The sequence below is a fragment of the Phymastichus coffea genome, unplaced genomic scaffold, assembly GCF_024137745.1.
Source record: "Phymastichus coffea isolate CEN01 unplaced genomic scaffold, Cenicafe_Pcof_1.1 PCOF00007, whole genome shotgun sequence".
NCBI lineage: Eukaryota > Metazoa > Arthropoda > Insecta > Hymenoptera > Eulophidae > Phymastichus > Phymastichus coffea.
In genome coordinates this window covers 4,515,923-4,539,577 of record NW_026706818.1, presented here as the reverse complement: position 1 = coordinate 4,539,577, position 23,655 = coordinate 4,515,923, and the positions used below count along the sequence as shown (strand labels likewise).

The following is a 23,655-nucleotide window of genomic DNA, read 5'->3' as shown; positions in this document are numbered from 1 at the left end:
GTTCACAAGGAAGTAGAGCAGGGCTAACGTGCCAAGGCTGCGGTAAAGAAAATAAGACGTTGGAAACATGTCAGCAATGTCAGCTGTGGCTCAAAGCTCTGGAAAACTTAAAAGCGGGACCCAGTTGCCCGACGGATTCCGCGTAGTTGTGCGTAATAGGGCACCCAACGGGGCAAAAGTCGCGTTCATGAGGCTGTTTTATAGCAAGTTCGCAGAGTTTCAACAGCAGGTGGAGCGAAATGAAGCTGAATTGGGCGCGAATAACACGAAAACAGAGGCCTCTATGCAACGCGAGGGCGCGAAAGATAGAATCAAGGAGTGTTCGAGGAAAGAGTTCGACTGGATCGAATTCCACGAACGATGGACAAGAATGCGTGAAGCAGGGCTCGAGCGCGAGCGAGGAAAGCGAGCATCGGAGTCGAGGGAAATGCTGGATGCACGCGAATCAGAGCGAAATCGAGCAGATGGCCAAGGGAGTCCGATGCTCGGGCGTGGATCGAGAGGTAAATCGAAGAGAACGCCCGGGGTGGATCAGCCGGGCAGGAACTCGATGGAAAGTGCAGAGACCGCGCGGTCCTCAAGAAGTCCAGAGGGGAAAGCGGCGCTTGCGAGGCCGGTTCCGGAACAAACTTGGACTGAGAGATCGCCTCAGCAGGCTGGAAACTCAAAAACTGACGACCTTGACGGTGTAGACGAGACGACGTCGCAATCCGTCACCTCGTTCAGGGAGTTTATGGTGCTGAGCGGAGAGGTAGCAGTTCGGGCGACACCGATCGCATCGGGTTTGGAAGCGTCGGATGGCGCAGGATGTGAGTCGACACGCAAAGATTTGACGGATAGTCGGGGGAACGAGAAGCGAGGCGAGTCATCGAGAACCGGTGTAGGTTTCTCGCGCCTCTGTGTTCGTGTTTGCGTGGGCGAACCAAAAGTGGACGCGGTGGAAAATCGCGAGTTGTTGGTAGTCCATATCGCGGGGAAGCCTTACAGTGCGCTGTACGATTCAGGAGCGATGGTGACTATCGTGGGACCGCGTGTACGCGGCGACTTTGTAGACAAGATTGAGCCGTGCGACTTCGCGTTGTTCGGGTTTTCGGGAGCGAAAACCGGGATCGTGGGAAAACTTCAACTCAGTTGAGATCGACGGAGTTTCACGAATAATCGTAGCGCGAGTCGTGAATGTACCAGTGCAATATGACATGATAATCAGGATGGACTTCATTCAAGAGTTCGGCATTGGCACGGATCATGCGAATAGGAGATGGCATATAGAGGCTGGCCCTTGGCACTGGTTCGCGGAGCTAAAGCGCGAAAGAGTGGACTTCCCGAGTGAGCCTGGGTTCGCGCGTGTTCGCGTTAGAGCCGAGGTCGTGGGGCTCTCCGAGTTGCGATCTTCGCAGCGCGAAGTAGTGGAACGTCTGTTGCGGCGGGTAGTACCCGAGAAGTCAGCTGCGCGTACGCATTTAATCAAGCATGAGATCGACGTGCAGGGCGCACGACCAGTAAAAACTCCCTTAAGGCGATATTCGCCGCATGGAGTTCATGCGAAACAAGACAAGGTAATGGCTGGAATCGGGGCTAATCAGAAAATCGACAAGCGATTGGAGTAGCGCGCCGGTTATAGTCAGAAAACAAGATGGCACGAATCGAATGTGTATAGATTTAAGGTCAGTGAATAAGGCGACGAAAAGAGATGCATATCCGATGCCGAGCATTGACTCAGTTCTCGATCGACTGCGTGGGGCGCGTTATATTTCTAAAATTGACTTGAAGAATGCGTACTTGCAAGTACCGCTAAGCGAGGAGAGCAAGAGATATACGGCATTCGCGGTCCCGGGATTAAGGTTATTCGAATGTAATTACATGATCTTCGGATTAGTAAATGCTCCGGCGACGTTCATGCAGCTGATGGATACGCTTTTCGGACCGGAATTTGAGCCATATGTTTTCAAGTATTTAGACGACGTAATCGTAGTAACCGGAACTTTTGATGAGCATTTGACTTGGCTTGAGCGAGCTCTACAGAAGCTGATAAATGCGGGACTCGAAGTAAACGTGACGAAGTGTGAATTCGGGTGCTCCAAGGTGACGTTCTTGGGATACCGATTGGATAGTCAAGGGTTGCGACCTAATCCGGACCGGATTAAGCCGGTGATTGACTTCCCGCAGCCCCGAAACGTTAAGCAGTTGCGACGTTTTCTCGGTATGTGCGGATGGTATGCGCGATTTATTGAGCATGAGAGCGAGATGAAAGTACCGCTCACGAAGCTTACGCGCAAGAGCGAACGTTGGCACTGGGAGCAGGAGCAAGCCGAAGCTTTCGAAAAACTAAAGAAAGTGCTGACGGAGGCGCTGGTTTTGGCGAGACCCGATTTTGCGAGAACTTTCTTTATTCATTGCGACGCATCGTCGTATGCGTTAGGTACGTGTCTGATTCAGAAGGACGAGGATGGGTTTGAACACCCTATATGCTACGCGAGTAGAATGTTGAATGTGCACGAGCGCAATTATACTGTGTCGGAGTTGGAATGTGCGGCTGTGATAATGGGGATTAAAAAGTTCCGCCCTTACATTGAGGGAGTGCATTTCGTGGTAGTCACGGATCACACGGCACTTACTTGGCTACGCAATACGAAGCAACCTACGGGTCGGTTGGCGCGGTGGGTTCTAGAACTCCAACAGTACGATTTTGAAATCGTGTACAGGAAAGGTCGCCTGCATCATACGCCGGACGCGTTATCGCGCGCGTATGAGGACGGCGAGGAACTAGCAGCTTTCGCGACGATCAAGGACCCTGAATACTTGCAGCGCATGAAGGACGTACTTGCGAGACCGAATAAATTTCGGAATTGGCGAGTGGAGGACGGAATGCTGTATAGATTCTCGTCTGACAGATTACTTGATCCGGTTACAAACCGTGAGCAGGATTGGCGCTTGGTGGTACCGATAGAACACCGAGATCGAGTGATGCGAGAAGCACACTGCGAGCCCTAGGCAGGACATTTCGGAAGGGATAAGACCTACGATAGAGTCGCAAGGGAGTATTCATGGCCCGGAATGTACTATGACATCACGGAATTCGTGCAATCGAGCGAGAAATGCCAACGGTATAAAATAGAACAACAATTTCCGATGGGCCTCATGAGCAAGCGCGTAGTTGAGCAACCGTGGTTGGTGATAGCGGCAGACGTGATTGAACTTCCGAGGAGTAAGAATAGGTTCAGATACTTAATCATGTTTCAGGACTTGTTCACGAAGTACGTGGAGTTTAAACCTCTTGTGTCAGCTATGGGGAAAGCTCTCGCGCAGGCTCTTGAAAAGCTTATTTTGTATCGATGGGAGATACCGGGGTATATTGTCACGGACAATGGTAAGAATTTCTGTGGGAATGAGTTTCGAGCGACGCTAGACGAGTACAAGATTGAGCACGTACTTTGTCCGCCGTACCATCAGCAGGCGAATTTCGCTGAGCGAGCGATTAAGACGCTGAAGCTGATGGTGGCGATGTTCGTCGATCAGGATCACAGGAATTGGGATAAGTATTTGCATGAATTCAGGCAGGCGCTGAATACGACGATGCAGGCGAGCACAAAAGTCTCGCCGGCGTTCTTGAATTTTGGCCGCGAACCGCAGCAGAAGCCTGCGTTGTGAGGTAGAAACGCGAACGCCGATCATCCGCTCGTCGATCGAGGATTGGAGCGAGCGTATGGCGAAACTTGATGCGTTACGCGATCTTGTGATTAAATATATTGAAGAAGCACAAAACCGTCAGAAGAAACATTATGAGAGAAAACGTCGAGACGTAGAGTTTTCGGTCGGCGATCTAGTCTTGAGGCGAGCACACACTCTGTCAAGCGCGAGTGCGGGGATAAACGCAAAACTGGATCCGCGATATACCGGTCCGCATAAGATTTTGCGAGTGGTTTCTCCGGGAATTTATATGTTGACCACGAATAACAACAAGCACGTACCAATGGCTCATGTATCTGAGCTCAAAAGATACGTGCTTCCTCGAGGTACGAGGAAAGGTAACAGCCGAGAGTGATTTGTTTGTTGTGTGATATTTGTGTGAGTGTGATGTTGGTATTGTTTATTTTATTTGTTTTATTTTTTCAGACGAGTTAGGAGGAGACAGAACCGTGATTATCTGGTCAACGAACTGGATGTCAGATGAGGTAGCAAGGCTAATACATGCATGGTTCATTACAGGAGAAGTAGTTATGCTGGAGGAAACGCTAGGCTTCTCTGGCGAGTACGCCGAGATGCCAGGTGTGGTGGAGGAAAGCCAGCAGGGGCAATCGGCGTTAGAGCTGTCTATCGTACCGCGGGGCGCGTGTGACCTTGGTGATGCGGGCGCGGCTACGGGGCAGAACCAAGGCGATAACGCTGGTTCTGTTCCCGAGAGGGGCGCCGGAGGCGAGGTAATCGCGGACAGGGTCTTAGAGGTAGCGGTAGCGAGACCATTTGAGAGGCGCACGGAGCGAGGTATGCTTCGTGTTGCTACTCGCCCATCTGGTCGCAGCGCGGTGGTTGTCGCTGCTGCTGCAGCCGCTGAAGCGAGGGCAAGGGTCGCCGAATGGCCGCACGATTTGCCGGTGGGCGCCGTAAAACCGTCACCGAGACGAGAATTCGAGAATCAGGTGGCGATGGCTGAGCCTACTGGGAGTTGGCTGCCGGTGGAGGCGCAACCATCCACTTCGTGGGCAAGCTTGTCGGACGAGTGGGACAACAGCAGGGCTGTCTCACCGTTGTTGATAGCTGAGCTTCGTCGAGGTGTGCGGACTCCGGAGCGAAGGCAGGAATTGATTGGGATGTTTGGCCCGATCGTGAATGAATTGATTAGGCCGGAGGATCTGCTGCCGGAGCGTCCTTTGCGCTGTAGCGCACCGGATCCATCATCTGCATCGGAGCGTCCGCGACCTCGTAGGTTACCGCCGGTAAGCGCTACGTGGCGCGCGAGCACGGATGGAGTTCCACCGGAATACCTAAGGGAACTTCGAGAAGAGGAAGACGCGGGTAGATATGGGACGTCGAGAAGACGCCGTAAGAACCGGAAAACGCCGAACTTCAATGACTACGAGCCGTCGTTTGCAGGTGCTGCTCTGATAGCACAAGACAATAGAATGGTTCAGGTCGACCTTGGGGAGGCGCGAGAGGAGCAGCAGCGGGAAACGCGGCGTGCTCTACCTGCCGCAGAGCCACCGATCATGGCGAGTTCGCTAGATTCGGTGCTTGCGATGCAGGAGACACCGGTGGCTATGGATGTTGAGGCGGAAAATGTGGATATGCGGTTGGCGGTGTTGTCTGAGGCTGTTGAATCGGAATCGACGCGACAGTTAGGTGAAAGCGGGGCTGATGTGACGTTATCGCATCAAGCTGCTGATAGATACCAGCTAAACCGTATAACATAGGTAGTGGAAGGGATAGGTATCGCGTGTTCCCCGATGGGACACGCATACCAGCACCAAGAGCGGGGGTGAAGGTTCGTCGCCGTAGGGAAAACCAGCAGGCGAGGGCTGCGGAGGCCGAGGTAGCGAGATCGCGGTCACAGCCTCAAATCGCAGACCAGAGTCAGCTCGAAGTAATGCATTCGCAGCGACAGATTGTAGCGGGGGAAGGTGTGAGCCGCGACCCGGTAGCAGCAATATTGTTAGAGTTAGCACGTTTAACGCCAGAACAACGGGAAGAAGTGACCAGGATCCAACGCCAGGCATGTGAGCTCGCTGCCAGGACGATTGGCAAGGGCACAGCCCCAGATAAAGCATGAGAAGGCTGAGGTACCAAATCTGTTCACTTTAAAAGGGATTTATATTGCTTTGTTTTATTTTATTTTATTTTCTATTTCGTTTTGTGTATGGTATGTTTATTTCTGTTTGTTTATTTATTTTTATTTTTATTGATTTTTAAGGTTTTGGCGAGCTGAATTATTGAAGTTTTTATGATTTTGTAATATAGTTTTAAGTCGTTTTCTCGCTGGTCCTGTGTTCGAGCGAGGAGGGTTGCGTTGGGTAGCCCACGGGTGCCTGCGGCTTCCGCGGCTTAGCGGGGGGCTGTGACAGGGTTATAGCGATGCTCGCTGGCCCTGTATGCGGCACTCTCCTCGCGTGAACGCAGCGACCAAGTGTACGCTATATAGCGACTACATACTTGTGTCGTTGCAGGATCTGGAGAGAGGAGCGCGACAATCGGCGAGGTGTCGCCGTGAGTGCGAGTGAGAGCGAGAAGAGCGAGAGAGAGCGAGAAGAGCGAGAGAGAGAGAGAGATTTTGACTGATTTTTGATGGCGAGAGAAGTGGGAGCGCGGCGGCGCGAGGCTTAGAAATTAAGAGAGAGGAAGGGCAGTTAGGCGCGAGCTCTCGAGTAATTTGGACCGCCTAAAGAGAAGACTGGACGAGACGATATTTCGGCCGGAAAGGAACGACTGCCAGCGGTGCGACTGCAACACTTGCGAGGAAGCCAGCAGTTCAAAGCCGAGCCCGGACAAGCAGCGACCATTCGCCGTCCACGGGGCAAAGGCCGTGTCGCGGCCCTTCCTGCAGCAACCTCGGTCGTCGCCAGGGCGCCGTTTCCAGCGGGCCTACGCTTTCGCCGGCGTCGCCTGTCTGTCGACGGACCGTCGGCATCCGGTGGATCCAAAGCCTGTTTATCTCTCTTACGCCAGCTCTCGCTCGATTACGGACATTAGCGTATTTTGATTTTTTGTCGGGCACGCTGAGCGATCTCGCTCGCGTGATCCCGCGAACTCTGGTCGCGGAAAGGCTGAGCGAGCGCGCTCGCTGCGGCGAAGTTAATCTTGTAGCGATATTAGTGAAATGGCGTCAATAAATGAGATCGCCATATGTAATATAATTGAATTAAAGTGTCCGATTCTTTGTATCAACCTCCCCCAACCAGCGCGAACTTCGGCCTGTGAAAGTCAGCGCCGGCTTTCTTTACCGAGAAAGAACCCAGAAAAATTAGCAGAGACCAGCCCAAGGCGCACGGAGGCTGACCACTCTTGCAAGTTTGTCAAAAGCTATTGGGGCGTAAGCTACTGACCTAAAAAATACTTACAAAATATTGCGACCACGTGGACTGTTATTATATCTTAAGTGGCCTAGAATGTACAATATTCTTTTAATTCAATACTTTCTTTTGATTTGTATTCAAAAACTATTTTACTCCCACGTACTATTTCTTTGCTACGGAATAGGCACATAACTCTCTCCTTATATATTCCAAAAAAAAGGAAAAAGATAACAAAACCAACAGTCAGGCCAAGCGGCCTGAACAATTATCTAATATTATATTAAAAAAGTAATTTTTTTTCTTACTTGTAAGAATTTGAAAAATTATTATTATAAAATAAATTTCTAAGTGATTAAATCTCTAAATAAATGATTCTACTTCATTGGTAGTCAGACTTCTCTTTCTCTCTTTTTTTTAATCAAGCAGTGTAATTCCAACTGTAATTAACATTTCTGCATGGCTCCTCACCCTTTCTATTGTATTCTTTCGCAAACAATTTGCAGTGGAACACACGAAATAGTACAATGGTCACTGTAAACTTAGTGAATACGTAACAATTTACTTTTTTCTTTCCTCCTATTTTCTTTGTTTGATCAAAGAAATTTCAAACGATAGATATACTGAGTATCTTAGATTTTAATCGCTCGAAACTCCTCACTCTAATACTTTTTAGAGATACAGTGCCGGTCAGCCACTTTTACCCCCCCACGGGCAAAATCAGTCTAACTTCAAAGTTTTATATCTCTGGTAGAAATTAACGTACAGAGATGCGCGTGGGTGCGTTTGAAAGTTCTTTCGGAGGGCTTTCAAATGATATGACTCACGGTTGCCATCGATTGTTTTTTTAAATTTTGCAACAATTATGCAAAATTAAAAATTCTGAAATTTTTTTATTATTTTTGACAATTAGCCAATTTTGGAAAAAAAATCGTACGAAAATTTGAAGTACACCATTTTTTAGCTATTACCAAGCCCTATCTGAATCACTCATCAAAAATTTATTTTCGTCAAATATGACGAGCGCACGGGCATTTTTTCCAGGAAGTGACAGTTTTTTTCAACATTTTTTATCTCCGTCAAATTGTAACAATCGAAAAAAATTTTATAGGAGAAAAAATGTTTGTTTTTTCACGTAGAATACTGCAATAATTTTTTTTTCGGTTTTTCGAAAAATTTTTTTTTTTTCGGTTTTTTTCAATTTTTTTTTCTCACAGTCGGTACGCTAAAAAGATGAGAAACCACAAAAAAAATTTTTTTCCACCCATTCAATAATACTATATAACAAGTATCGAAAATTACATAAAAAAAAATCTTTTTTTTTTCGACCTTGAAAAATAATTTAAACCGAAAAAAAAAATTTTTAAATAAAAAAATTTCAGAATTTTTAATTTTGCATAATTGTTGCAAAATTTAAAAAAACAATCGATGGCAACCGTGAGTCATATCATTTGAAAGCTCTCCGAAAGACCTTTCAAACGCACCCACACGCGTCTCTGTACGTTAATTTCTACCAGAGATATAAAACTTTGAAGTTAGACTGATTTTGCCCGTGGGGGGGTAAAAGTGGCTGACCGGCACTGTATAAGCTTTGAACATGGCAAATATTAAATGGCAATTATATGCCGGAAATTATTACATAACAAAAGATATTAAAAAAAACTTATATTATACATATCATATCATTAATACTTAATAGGGATCTCCCTACGTTATGGAAGCAGATAGCGATTTAGAAGGTCGACAAATCGAAGATAAAAGATATCATGGTTACTGTATAGATTTGATTAGTAAAATCGAAGAATATCTAAAGATTAAATGTGAATTTTATTTTGCTCCTCATAACGAATATGGTCGTCTTGATTCCCAAACCCATCAATGGAACGGCCTTGTGAGGCAACTATTAGATCACGTAAGTATTAGAATTTTATTCACGATAAATTATTTATAGGACCACTGCATCAAATTTATTGAATCTATGTATAACATTTTGAGTTAGTTTCTGGATGTATATATTGTATTGAATAAATATTTATTAAATTATATGCACATAATAATGAGTAACCGCAGTAATAGCCAGCGCGAACGTGAAAGAGAGAAAGAGAGAAACCGGTCAAAAATTCGGATGCGCACCGAGGAAAAGGATGCAGGCGCGCGATGGTCATTGAAAGCGATAAGAGATACCTATGACGGCGGTTAGCAATATATCTCTAGATTTTTAACTATTATTTAATTTATTCTTTTTTGTATATCAGCTGTACGTATTTTTCCCTCTCACGAAAATTGAGGGCCGCATATGGCTAAAAAAATGTACACTTCTGACAGTTTCCTTACATCTGGTAGTTCTCAAATAAATACGGCCTTTTAGCCTAAATATATACAGGATAGTTTTACGACTGTACTTCTTAAAATCGCCGCCTACTAAATACGAAAAGCATGTTGATCTCGGAAAAGTAATAGAAAGTATGATGCAAGTGCATCCTGTTTTTTTGTGTTTTTTAATTTTAATTAACTTTTCCTATTTTCTATAATTCGGATTTTACAAGAAAATGCGCGTTGTTTCACTGGTCAGTCGAAAATTTGCGGAAATTATCTTAAGTAGTTCTCGAGTAATCGGCAAAAAACTGTTTCATTACTTCAAAACGAAAATCAGTTTCTTGTTTATTACTCTAATAATTTTTTCTTTATACTCCATATTATCAATAATTAGTGATAAGAAATTCAGACTTCCTTTTTTATCTAATTACGCCTCTTTATTTTACATTACCTGATAAGAAGATTTGGAACAAAAATTGACCGTTGCGTTCATGAAATTTGACTTTAATTTTCACCTTATTTTTGATAATTTTCAATAATTAATTAATGTTAAAAAGAAAGTAAGACTTTATAAGAAGTTTTTTATAAGAAGTGAATGTAACCGTAAGCTTTTGTTCATTAATTTAGTTTATCATTAATTTAGTTTATTATTAATTATTTAACATTTATGGATGGAAAAATTTGTCTGCCATACATACAAATAGTTTAAAAAAATAAAACACAAATAAGATCAAAATAGCACATGGCCTGCCGTCTCTGGAGAGGTGGCCCGAACCTTTGAAGAAGGCCACCCTTGCACATTTCGGGAAACTTCGTCTCGACCAATGAGGGTCCAAAACGTAGCTACGCCTAGAAGACTGTAGGCATTTTTCAGCCAATCAGGCTTGAATATAAGGTGAATTGGCTCTTCCCAGGATGCTTAAAATTTTAAAGTTGGAAACTCTCTCGCCAAAGGTTACAAAAGGGAGATCCCGCTTATTAGCAAGCAGTTAAACAGATAATTTTATATTCGTTCACTGTTCTTCGTCCTTCGTCACCTCGCCCAAGTTAAGTAATTAGTGTGTATGGAAGCCAGAGGTTAGCTGAAGCGCATTAAGCTTTGCAAATAAAAGTGAGTAAAAGAAAATACACTATAATTTAATTTCTCCCTTCCTTCCATTCCTTACTTCAGCTTTCTCGTCCGGAAATTTATAATAGTTACACTTGATTGCCTAGCGTGTGGTCACGTGCATATTTAGCTAGGCCCCCTACTTTATTCTATTACCTCGTTCGTGGTAGAATAACGCGAAGCCAAACCATATTGTCTAACGTGAGGTAAGGTCAGGCTTCAATCTACCGTACCTGAGAATTATGTTGCGTCAACCGACGTAATACACCAGGTAAGCGATTATTGTGATTTGGGTGATATTAGTGGCATTTACTCGAAGCAGATTGTCTCTCTTTTGCAGCACATGATTCTTAGATATGACTACGATTTCACCTTCATTCTTCCTGTTGCCTATCTGCCACCAATTTCATCACTAACGCCGTCCATCTTTTCAACTTCACTTGATGGCTTTTATGCATTAATGGAGGAGGTTTCACTGTTGTACCCAGCTTCGACGTTGCTAGTGGTTGGTGACTTTAACCTCCCTCGCTGGTTCTGGTCGGATAATGATGGGTGGCTCTGTGCTGATGGTGCTCATGTTGATCGTGTGATTCGCTCGTCTGCCTGTCGTCTTGAGAGTTGCATGAGTACACTTTAATGTCACCAGTTAGTTGTATTCTCTAATAGCGTTAGTAACACGCTTGATCTTGCGTTCTGTAGCGACTGTGCGCAGGTGAACTCTCCGCTGGATCCTTTGACTTCATCTGACAGATATCATGAACCTGTCTCTGTGGATATTCTGCGTTCGTCGTCGCAGCGGTCTTCTGTGCCACAGAGATCTACAGCTTACTTTGACTATTCTTCAATAAATTCTACACTCTCTGCAATAGATTAGGATGCTTTTTTGCAAATAGTCAGCACAATACGGACACCCTTCTGGATCTAATCTACATGAAATTATTTGAGATTATTAGTTGCAATACTCCGTTGACTGGATCTATCGTCTCAAGTTTTCCTAAATGGATGTCGGAAGAATGAAGTGATGCTATCTTTCGAAAAAAGAGGTCACATCAGCATTATAAGTCATCTGGCAGTGGGCGAGTTTTATAGGAATTTCTCTTGCTAAGAGCCTCGTGTAAACGTTTGATTTTGCGAGATTATAGATTGTACATCAAGAGGACAGAGGACTCGTTGACATCAGATCCTAGTTTATTTTGGAAATTTGCAAACAACAAAGGAAAGTGCAATGATTACCCGAGTAGCATGTCATTGGATGACTGCACTGCTACATGCGGATTGGATATTGCAAATTTATTTGCGAAGTGATTCTCTTCGGTGTTTGTGGCGTCAGCTTTGAATGGTGCTCTTCCGGGATCTCCGTTCGACTTGGAATCTTTTTCGGGTATAGCTTTTTCACATAAAGATGTGACCAGGGGCCTCTCTCGGGTTAAGCCATCGGTGCCGGCCCGGATGGTATCCCGCCAACATTCATCGTTAATTGTTTAGAAAATCTGGCTCAACCGCTGCTGATAATATTTAATTCTTCCCTCTGTACAGGTACTTTTCCCTCCTTCTGGAAGCATTCCTTCACTATTCCGATTTATAAAAAACGTGGCAATAGGAAGTTCGTTTCCAACTACCGCCCCATAGCTAAATTGAATGTGTTTTCAAAGTTGTTTGATTACCTGGTATTACTTAAATTATCACCTTTTCTCTTCCGCTCCATTAATGTCTCCCAACATGGTTTCGTAACATCTTGCTCGACCGTCACTAACCTACTGAGTTTGTCGAATTTTTGACAGACGCCTTTGATGTTGATATGCAGGTGGTCTATACAGACCTAAGCAATGCTTTCGACTGTGTCAATCATACATTATTATTGTCTAAGCTGTCTTTCTATGGGGTTCATGGTGCGTTGTTTGCATGGTGCTCTTCCTACTTGACTGAATGCACTTATTCTGTTAAGCTGCAGCAATTTGTATCATCCGCGTATACGGCTGTCTCTGGGGTACCAGAGGGCTCTCATCTTGGCCCGTTGTTCTTCATCATTTTTATTAATGACGTTTTTTCAGTCATCAAATCTTCTATGATTTCGTTTTACGCGGATAACGCAAAGCTGTTTAAGCCGATCCGTTCCATCATTGATGCAGATGAGTTGCAGTCTGATCTTGAGTTGTATCGTGTGTGGTGTGAGATTAATGGTCTGATCCTGAACATTAAAAAATGTGCAACACTCACCTTTATCGATGCAAACCTCCAATGTTATTTAATTATCATTTCGATTCTATTGCCATAGGTAGAGTAACGGAGTTTAAGGACTTGGGAGTTCTATTCGATCCTAAACTTAATATCGAGGCTCATATTAATCAAACCTGTCTTTCTGCGTCTCGTGCGTTGTCTCTGATTTTTAGACAGTGCCGTGCCTTTAGGCAGCCCGGCTCGCTTGTTGCACTATATAATGCATTTGTTCGCTCCAAGCTAATCTTTGCATCAATAACATGGTCTCCGCGTTGCGCTATACATACTAAATCTTTGGAGATAATTTAACATCGTTTTTTGCGTTTTGTGTCTAATAAATTTGATCATCGCATGGATCCGTACTCCCACGATTATACGGAAACGGCGAGATCTTTTAATGTTTGCTCGATCTCTTCATTTATCAAATATCAATCTGCTTTGTTTTTATATAAATTATGCCACAACTTCGTTGACTCTACTTTCCTTTCTAACCGGATTTTTTATACTATCCCATCGCGAATTCTTCGAGCACGCCTCTATTTATTCTATATCTGTCCTCGCAAGACCACTCTTAATCATACCTCGATCATCGATCGCTCCTGTAGCATTGTTAACCTTCTCTCTATTCCTCTTGACATTCATTTTTTTTCCATAGGTGCATTCAAGAGAGCTGTTCGTTTGGAGCTTTTTGAGTATTGCTATCGTTTGTTGTGTCCTCCCTAATTTCTATATCCCTTCCCGTTTTGCCTCCAAATTTATTGGCTGCCTCTTCGTCATCTGTTATTTTTACTCTTAAGTTTATTGTTACTTGTTTTTTTTAAGTTTCTTCAGTCATATTTTTCATATGTTTTACTATATTATTATGTATTTTTTAAATTATTTTTATTTACATTTTTTAATATATGTATCATATATATTTTTGATAAAGGGAGTTTCTCTCGTATAATAAATTTAAAAAAAATGATGGGCTGCAGATCTTCCTACGACGTTCCCAATGAGAGTTACAAGACTTTTAATTTTATATAATTTTCAGTGTAGGTGGCCAAATCTTTTTGAGCGGAAGTGTATCCGCTCAAGTGTAGCCCTATCGCTGCAATCACTTCAATTTCTGCACTTATATGGAGTAAGAAACTGGCGAATTCATTCTGGTTCCGCTCTGCGATTGCCTTCGATGCAATGTTTTCGCACGCTTGTTTCTCATCGATGGCGACGCTGCAGAGACTTTCGTGATCGTCTAAATCGTCCTTTTTAATGACCTGCCTTAATTCGTGTAAATTTTTGTCTCAATTTCTGTATTCTTAATCCATGAAAATCGCTATCATCAGTTCAAGTGTCTTAATTGCTTACTAGGCGAAATTAACCTGGTGTTGGTATAATAGACAGAGCTCATGTTTGATCCTACGAACATCCAGCATTGCTCAGAATTTCCCACAGAATTTTTTTCCATTGTCCGCCACTATGTACCCCGGTATTTCTCATTTATACAGAAAGAAATCTTCAAGAGCTTGCGCGAGCGTTTACCCGATATCCGATGCGAGAGGCTTAAACCTTACGTTTTTCATAAATAAATTTTGAAATACTACAAGATATTCAAACCAGTTTTTATTTCCCGATAATTCAATCACGTCTGTCGCTACTACTAAACATGGTAGCTCGAATACTCCTTTGCTCATGTGAGATCATCGGTAACCGTTGTTCTCTTTTATAACGTTGGTATTTTTTACACGAACGCATGAATTCCATACCTTCAGTAATACTCCATCGCTACTCTATCATTAGATTTATCCCTGACATAATGTTCCGCCAACGGATCGTAGTGTGCGTCTCGTATGACTCAAGTTCGATGTTCGAGTGGTAATAGGAGGTGCCAATATTGCTGGCAATTTGTGACCGAATCAAGTAATCTGTTTGTCCTAAAACGATATCTTCTTCTACACTCCAATTTCTAAATTTCTACTTTCTCATCATTTTCTCGCGATAATGCCTACAGCGTGTGATATTAGTAACTCTTTCTATAAACAATCTCAAAATCATATTATTAAAGCTTAAGTATCCATTGTGCAAGATGACTTTTATGTTATTGTTTACTTTATTAAGTAAAGTTATAGTAAAGTACTTGGTGGTATAGAATAATTATTATGGGCAAATGATCTGATGATAAATCTAAGCATAATGACACTTCAAAATAATTTTTGTTTATACCTGTTTATAGCAAAGTCAAGAAAGCCGGAAAAATTAAAAATAATAAATCCTGATCAAATTACTACTAAATCCGGGAGCTTGTTTATATCTGTAGGTCAGTATGTTATTCTCTAGTGTATATCAGAATACAATTATTTGTACACTACCGTCCATAGAGATTTGCCATCCCCTTGCTGAAATCATCAAAGCTTTAGAGTTTTATGGCTCAGTTTCTATAAGAGCTAGAAAATCCTGCGGGGTCTTATTTGAAAGGTCTTGGCAAGACCTTTGAAATGTTGTAAAACATAATTGATTTTATTTGTTTTTTGTACAACTTGTGACGTCATAAACAAATTGTTTTTTTTTAATTTTTTCACATTAACTTCGACCCCGATTTATTTATATAACGGATTCTACGATGGAAAAACTGTATAAGCCATTCGATAGAGCTTTCAAAAAGCTACAAAATCCATATCGGGAAAATTTTTTTACCTTTATTCTTTATGAGCTATATGGTGTTTTATACAAAAACAAAGATTTTCAAAAAATGGGCTGTTTTTTTTTATTTCAACTTTAAAGAAAAAAATCTCCAAAGAAAAAATGTAGTATTTTGCAAGAGCTATCAAATGCACCACTCAGAATTAAAAAAAAAAAAATATTTTTTTTTTTCACGTTTTTTAGAATTGAAATTTTTCTAGAAAAAAAACTGAAATTACATATATTTAATAAAATTAGTAAGTAACTAGTATTTATATCTGAATGGGCTTATAAACAATGATAACAAGATACATTTATTGAACCATAATTTATTACTTACTCAGAATAGATTAACATAATTTGGTTACAATTTTTCTACAAAATTTATTTATTACAACGTTTCAATAATAACATTACAATAATAAGTTCATTTTTTATAATACTAATAACGCTTGTAATTAATATATTATCACAATCTGAATATAAATTTCAGTTGTAAACAAAAATGAAACAATACTAATTATTTAAACGTTTTTTTCATCGAAATGTTCACTTTTGTTTGCTATAACTACTTTACAAATTCGAGGCATTCGTGCTACAACTTTTTCTAAAGTTTATGCACTTATTTTTTTCCACTCATTTTCTAAGATATTCCAAAGATCCTTCTGGGAAGTAGGTCCTACCTTCCTTACAGCTCTATCTAGATCATCCCACAACAGTTCGATAGGGTTAAGATCAGAAGAGTACGGTGGCCATTCCATCACAACTAATTTTTTTTTCCTCTCCAATTGAGCAAAATAACTTTTACATAACTTTGAAGTATGCTTTGGGTCGTTATCTTGTTGGAACGTAAATTTGCGACCAATTATTCTTGTTCCGGAAGATATAACATTTTTTTCAAGAATTTTTTTGTAACCTTCTTTTTTCAACTTGCTATCAATTTTAAGAAGGTCACCAACCTTAGAACCACCAAAACAACCCCATACTATTACTAAGCCGTCATCATGTTTAACCGAAGCACACATATTTTTCTCTAAATGTTTTTGCTTATTTTTTCTCCGCACAAAACATCTGCGTTTACTACCAAAAACCTCGAATTTGCTCTCATCAGACCACAAAACTTTTTTCCAATCTACAATGGTCCAAATTTTATGTTTTCTGGCCCAAGCCAATCGTTTCTTTTTATTAATCGGTTTTAGTAAAGGCTTTTTAATTGCTATTCGACCGTATAGTCCATCTTCATGAAGTCGTCTCTTTATCGTAGTAACACTAAGTTTAACATCATACGCTTTTTGAGTTTCAACAGCAAGTTCGGGTGCCGTGAATCTTGGATTATGTGTACTTGTACTACAAATGTGTTTATCGGTAGCGCTCGTAGTTTTCCTAGGCCTTCCTGAAATTTTTTTGTTTTTGAGATTTTCTTGAGTTATGAATTTTTTAATGTTATAATCAACTGTTCTTCTTGGAATATTCAAAATTTTGGAAATTTCATTATTACTTTCATTCACTTTATGCAAGGCTACTATCTCAGATCGCTCTTCAATGCTTAAGTTTCTTTTTTTCGTCATTGTTAATGAACAAAAAATACATGCATAATTTACTGACTAGATTGGACACATTGATATTTCACTCATTAAAGCTGATAAGAGACTGAATTTCCATACGTATTCTCTGCTATATGTATACATTCATGAAAGTCAAGTAAATTAAACCACGTAAACACTCAGTGATTATCACAGTGATTATCGGTGAGCACAATACTGTAGAAAGTCATTAAAAATGAAAACAATGCAAATTCCTCTATTGCAAACGTCGAATACAATAAATGTATCTTGTTATCATTGTTTGTAAGCCCATTCAGTTATAAATACTAGTTACTTACTAATTTTATTAAATATATGTAATATTTGGCCCTCACCCCACACACCTTTCAAGAAAGGTATAAAACCGGCAGGCGAGTAGGTATTGGCATCTTATTAACATCTACATATTTTTCAGATTATTGTGAGAAAATGATTTGTGGATTTCGTTGACCACTAGGTGGCGTTTACATTGCTTTCTTTTACTACTATCTAGTAAACTAATTTCAGTACACTATAAATTCAGTTTCATTGATCTTTCTTAAAAGATACGTGATCATTCAGAGGCTGATGATGCTTACTTGTATTTATCAAGTCTATAACTCCAATTCCTCATCCCAGAGGACCGGAGCCAGGTTTTGCAGGAAGCTACCTCTTACCAACCCAAACCCTGTTTCATCGACCCAACACGGCGACGCAGAGGACGAGGCCGGGCTCGCCACCTGAGGAGTCGAGACAGGTCGTACCGGCCTAAGGGTTGGTCGCTCCGGCACAACCGGCTCCACTCTTCGTGGGGTCGGCGGCACCACCACTTCCATCCTTGTGCCTGCCTCTCCCGTCTTCTCGGTGACCGTGCTCGCACTAACTCCCGAGGCTCTCCCTTTGCCGACAGCCAACGAAACCGATGGCCGGAGGGCGCCTGTTGTCTCAGCAACGGCTCCCTCCGCCATCTCAGGTAGAGTTGGCGTCGAACCGAAGGTTGGCCTCTCAAAGTTACACGCGGATATGTTGAAACGCATCGTGCGCTTCCTCCTACCCGAATTCTGGCGAGCCTCAGCCTCCTTCCTTCTCTCGTCCTCCGTATACCCCGCTGGGTAGAACTGCGCGGGCCCACCCCTGCGGACGAATTGGTACGCCGGGTCTAACCTCTGTAACGCGAGCGGTTTGAAAGGGAGATTAGGATGGACGTGTGGTTGTGGAGCTACTCGAGGCAGCTCCTGCACCGGCATCGCCACATCCTCGGAGTCGCTCGAGCTTAGCACCACCTCCAGTATCCCGTTGGTGGCGCCTCGCTTTATGGGACTCCAGTTTCCCCTTCCAATACAAGCCCTCGCGGTACGGCTCCGATTTGCCGCCCTACCCGCGAGATGTCCTCCCGCGGCAGCTCGAGAGCCCGGCGATTTCTCGCCTTGGCTACTCGTGCCCGCCTGCGAGAAGACAATTCCCTCTTTTGCGGCGATAACTCTCGACTTCTCGGATGCTTCGCGTATACAAAGCGTCGTGAGCCGAAACGCTGCGCTGCGACGCACTGCCTCGTCCCAGGTACGCGTGGGCGCAGCCAGACGAATTATCGAACCCGCACGGCGATTTCCCGTTAGCAAACGGACCCCTCGCCGGTCGCTCATGAACGGCGCCGGGGGCCAAGGCAAAGGCGGCGGCAAAGGGAACCCCTTCGCCTGCCCGTCACTGTCCCCGCCAACCGACGCCTGTGCCAACCGTGAAACGCAGGAGGCAACCTCGATGTCAAAGGAGGCCGCCTGCCCAAGGCCTGAAAACCGGGCGGCAGACTCCGACGCTCGGTCTACCTCCATCGCCTCAACAATTCCCGCCGAGTTCACCGATGCGGTCACGTCGCCTGTAGGTGTTTGAGCCTCGGCGACTTGAGCGATACGGCCCGACTCCTCGGTTTCAGCCATCATCACCTGACGTCGATGAACCTCTTGTACCTTTAAAACAAAACAATTCAGTTATTACACCTATCCTATTTCGCAAACTATTTCTTTACCTTACGCGGTGGTATATATCGCTTAATTTCCGAGACGTGTACCCTAGCTGTACGATGCTTACTGTTCGTCGTTAGCTCGTAGATCTCGGGCGAAATCACTGAAATAATTTCAAACGGTCCGTCAAATTTCGGATCCAGTTTCGCGTTTTTACCATCCGCTGCGCTCGAAAGCGTATGCACTTTGCGCAAAACCAAATCACCTACCTGAAAAAGTACCTGACGCCTACCCTTATCGTAGTGTTTCTTTTGCTTTTCCTGAGCTTCATCAATGTGCCTAGCTACCAAGTCGCGTAACGCATTTAAACGTGATAGCCTATCTTCCCACGCTTTCGTATCTATCTTAACAATAGGGGCCTTTGCCTCGATCTCGCGCCTTAAACTCTTTACCGGACCCGGATCCCTACCAAAGTTTAGAAACGCCGGCGATACCTTTGTAGACGCCTGAGTCGCCGTATTGATAGCATGACGAAATTCATGCAAATACCTATCCCAGCTCCTGTGATCGGTATCTACAAACATCGCTATCATCGTCTTTAGCGTACGATTTACGCGCTCAACCGGGTCACTTTGCTGATGATACGCAGGACAAAATACATGTTCGATACCATATTCTCGCAACCTGTCTTGAAATACTTTACTCCTATATGCCTTCGCATTATCACTAATGATATATTCCGGAGTCTCCCACCTAAACAGGATTAACTCCTCAAGCGCGGCAACAAGAGCAGGGCCGTCCGTCGATCGCAGTGGTTTCAGCTCGACCCACTTAGTAAATAAGTCTTGCAAAACCACCAGGTATTTAAACCTATTTTTGCTACGGGGCAGCTCTACGACGTCAGTCGCTACTACGGCCCATGGTCTTTCTACCACGCGCTTACCCATTAGACCTTGGGGTGCCTGCTGGACTACCTTGTACTTCTGACATTGAGAGCACTCACTTACGAACGTCCTCACATCATACCACACTCCTGGCCAGTAATACTCACGAACAATTCGATCGTAAGTCTTTTCACGGCCGAAATGTCCAGTGAATGGCTCGCAATGAGCGTCTCTCAACACCCTTTCTCGGTATTCCAGCGGCACCACCATGCGCCAATATTCCTCGCGATTAGTTATCGGATCGAGCAGGTGATCGCGCATGAACCGATACAACACGTTATTCTCTACTCTCCAATTCTCGAATTTCTTCGGTCTTTGAAGTACATCTTTCACGCGTTGTAGATACCAAGCATCCTGTATCTTACCAAATGCGCAAATCTCTAGTTCGTCCTCAAATTCTCGCGAAAGTGCGTCCGGCACATGGTGCAGCGCTCCCTTTCTATGTACTATCTCGCAATCCAACTGCTGAAATTCTAATACCCATCTTTCCAATCGACCCGTAAGTTCGCGTTTATTAAGAATCCTAGTAAACGCACTATGATCCGTAACGATGACAAAGTGTGAGCCTTCTATATAAGGCCTAAACTTTTTTACCGCAAAAAGTACTGCCAAAAACTCGATTTCGCTCACCGTGTAATTTCGCTCGTGCGCGTTCAGCATCTGACTGGCGTAGCATATGGGATGCTCGCCGTCGTCGAATACCTGGACCAAACACGCGCCAACCACGAAGGAAGAGCCATCGCAGTGCAAGTAAAAGGGGCGCGTAAAATCAGGGCGCGCGAGTACCGGCGCCTTCGTTAATGCGCGCTTTAGCCTCTCAAATGCAACTTGCTGTTCTTCCTTCCATTCCCATGGCTGGTCCTTTCGGATGAGCTTGGTCAACGGGACCTTTATCTCACTCTCGTGTTCGATAAAACGCGCATACCATCCAACCATACCTAGGAATCGGCGTAATTGAGCTACGTTATTCGGCTTCACCTTGTCGTCGTCCGGACGCAGACCCTCACTATCTAATCTGTACCCTAAGTAAGTTACCTCGGTACAGAAGAAATCGGACTTCTCTAAGTTGATTTCTAAGCCAACGCTTACTAAACGCTTCAAAACTTTCTCTAGCCAGATCACGTGGCTATTAAAATCTGCGCTAACTACTAGCAGATCGTCCAAATACCAGAAAACGTGCGGCTCATACTCTGGACCGAAAATGCGTCCATGAGGCGCGTGAAAGTAGCCGGCGCATTTACCAAACCAAACGGCATTCGCTCAAACTCCCATAAACCAAGACCTGGGACCGCGAACGCCGTATATTGTTTGCTATTCTCTGAAAGCGGAATTTGCCAAAACGCCGCTCGCAGATCTATTTTCGACAGGTAGACTGCTCCGCGCAACCTATCTAAAATAGCGTCAATGCTAGGCATCGGATAAGCGTCTACTTTCGTCACCTTATTTACTGGTCTAAAATCGAGACAGAACCTATAGCCGCCGTCCTGTTTACGTACGATTACCGGCGCACTACTCCACTGACTATTCGATGGCCTAATTATTTTCGCCTTCCATAGCCGCATGGTTTCTTCCTGCGTGAATGCTAATATAGGAGGCGACATTCGGCGCATCGGCGTCCTTATCGGGCGCGCATCGCCTACATCTATGACGTGCTAGATAACTTTTGTAACCGCCGGAGATTCACCAGGCTCCGGGACAATCCGGCGAACGAGCGTCAAGATTGTCTCTCGTTGAGCCTCCTCGTAGCTGCTTAAACCTACGCATTCCGCAAAAACAACTATCTCGTTACTATTCTGCTCTGCTAATGGATACCAATCGCCTTGGTCACCTGCCCGCCAAGCGCGATTACCGTAGCTAATATTTATATTCCACGCTATCCAAAAGTCGGCTCCTAAAATCAAGTCGTGCTTCAGCGTAGATACTACCGTCGCAATTAACCAATTCGTCCTACCGCCAATTTCAATACTTAACCTCAAGTCGCCCCACGTTTGCGGCTTCTCGCCTGAGATACCCTGTATAAAAATCGTAGGCGGCCTTAACCGGTCCTTAAACCGTAAACCAAGATTCGGCCCTACTACCGATACCTGAGCACCTGAATCTAGTAGCGCTGTATAGACTTGCCCGCCTATGTCGACCTTAATAAAGAACCTATTCTCTACTACTGCGACTAACGCTGCATCTGATTCATCTGCCGTTTTCTTCGGGATTTCTGAGTTCCACTCAGACCCTCCCCTCACTAAAATGGAAGGTGCGTCGGCACCGACGACCGAACGTCCAAACAACAAAACCCTAGTATCAACAAGCTCACTTCTATCGCGCGTGACCATGACCTTTGTCGCAGCCCGCTCCGATGGGAGCGCAGCGCCTGAGCTCGTTTCCTTACCAACAAATTCCTTCACAGGTTCACCCTGATTTCCTAAAGCAACGGCCTTTTCCGAAGCCTGCCCAACCGTGGGCGAAATACTCGAACCTGCCTCATTCGTGTTCGTGCGCGACGATGGCACCTCATTTTGCCTCGCTGGGCACTTCTCAGGCGAGCTAGCTATCGCGCAAAGTTTTTCGCGCGATAGTGTGTCGATCTTTTTGAAGACTTTCCGCGTCCTGCTGTAACGAGTCGCGTTTATTTGCCTCTTCGGGTTCATTGCTGATCCTACTAGGGAAACTTACGCCCTCGTCACTCTGCGCCTGAACTTCTTTCAATGTCGAACGACTAAACTCGCTTTTAAACACGTTTTTAAACTCAACGATTTCCTTACTCCCTTTTTCAGGATCCTCATATTCTACAAATACTGCACGCCTGACCTTAGCCTTGACTTTCAAATACTCTCCTATTACCTCGTCTAAGAGAGGTGGCGCAGAACTGGCAATTCCCGCCTTGTTCTCGCCTTCCCTTTTTACTAAGTTCATAAAAGGAGGCGCAGAACTGACGGTTTTTGCCTTGTTCTCGCCTTCCCTTTTTACCTCAACTCTATTCCCTTCTTCTAAGGTGCTTCCGCTCCTTGCGCGAAGCACTTTCTCTACCTCAATGGCCCGCTCAATCCATCTTAGGCAGGAGTCGTCGAGCGGTCGACGGCTCCCGCGCTGAGGTTTCCCTGCTTCACCTGATTACAAGTAGGGCATTCTCTAAACACGTAACCGATTGTCCCACAAACCTGACAATATAATGTCGACTCTGAAGTTCGCGTTGGACAGTTATTAGCGTAATGCCCCGGTTCTCGGCATTTATAACAAACTACTCGCGGATTGACCTGAGCTATCGGGCATTGCGCCCTCCTATGTCCCACCGCGTTACAATTGAAGCAAGCCCCCGTGAATGGTCTATTTAAGTTGCTACCTCCCTGATTGCGCTGCTGCGGGACCAGACTAGGGGCTACACCTGCAGCCGGGGCCAACGAAGCCTGCGCGCTCTGACGAGCAGGCGCGGCTTCGTTCGCAGGCTGGTTTCTTGCCTGTGGCTGTTGCCTATCGGCAATAGCCACGGCAATTTCACCGTTCTGCTTCTTGCCCTTTTTACCTAGTTTTTTGTTCTGCTGCTGCGCTTTCTTTTTAGGAGATTCGACTATTAAGACCTCATCCATCGCGTCGTTTAAACCGTCAATAGTTTCGACCGATGTTTCCTTACCGGGTGACTTCTTCGTCTCTGTGTACGCGGATTCCGGAATTAGCGTTACGTCAGACGTGGGCGGCTTTTGCCACCTTTTCCAACCGGCTATGCGATCTTCGAGCGCCATACCCGCTTCTTTAAAACTATTTAGATCTGAGAAGGTCTTAGTTTCAAGATATCGCTTATATCTTGGATGTAGACCCTCTATGATCATAGCTAACTGTCGTCTCGCCGAAACGGGCGTATCAAAACGGCGTAATATCGTCTGAAAAGCCGCGACATAGTTC

General features: G+C 44.3%; 1 protein-coding gene across 4 annotated transcripts in view; it reads left to right on the top strand.

Annotated features, from left to right (window-relative positions):
* LOC131669076 (glutamate receptor ionotropic, kainate 2-like) overlaps positions 1 to 23,655 on the top strand; it is a 1,402,504-nt gene that overhangs the window by 640,374 nt on the left and 738,475 nt on the right. For all 4 annotated transcript variants that reach the window (XM_058943701.1, XM_058943682.1, XM_058943691.1 and 1 more), the window contains one exon: positions 8,701 to 8,913. In XM_058943701.1, the coding sequence (XP_058799684.1) occupies positions 8,701 to 8,913 (213 nt within the window). The remainder of the gene's footprint in view (positions 1 to 8,700; positions 8,914 to 23,655) is intronic.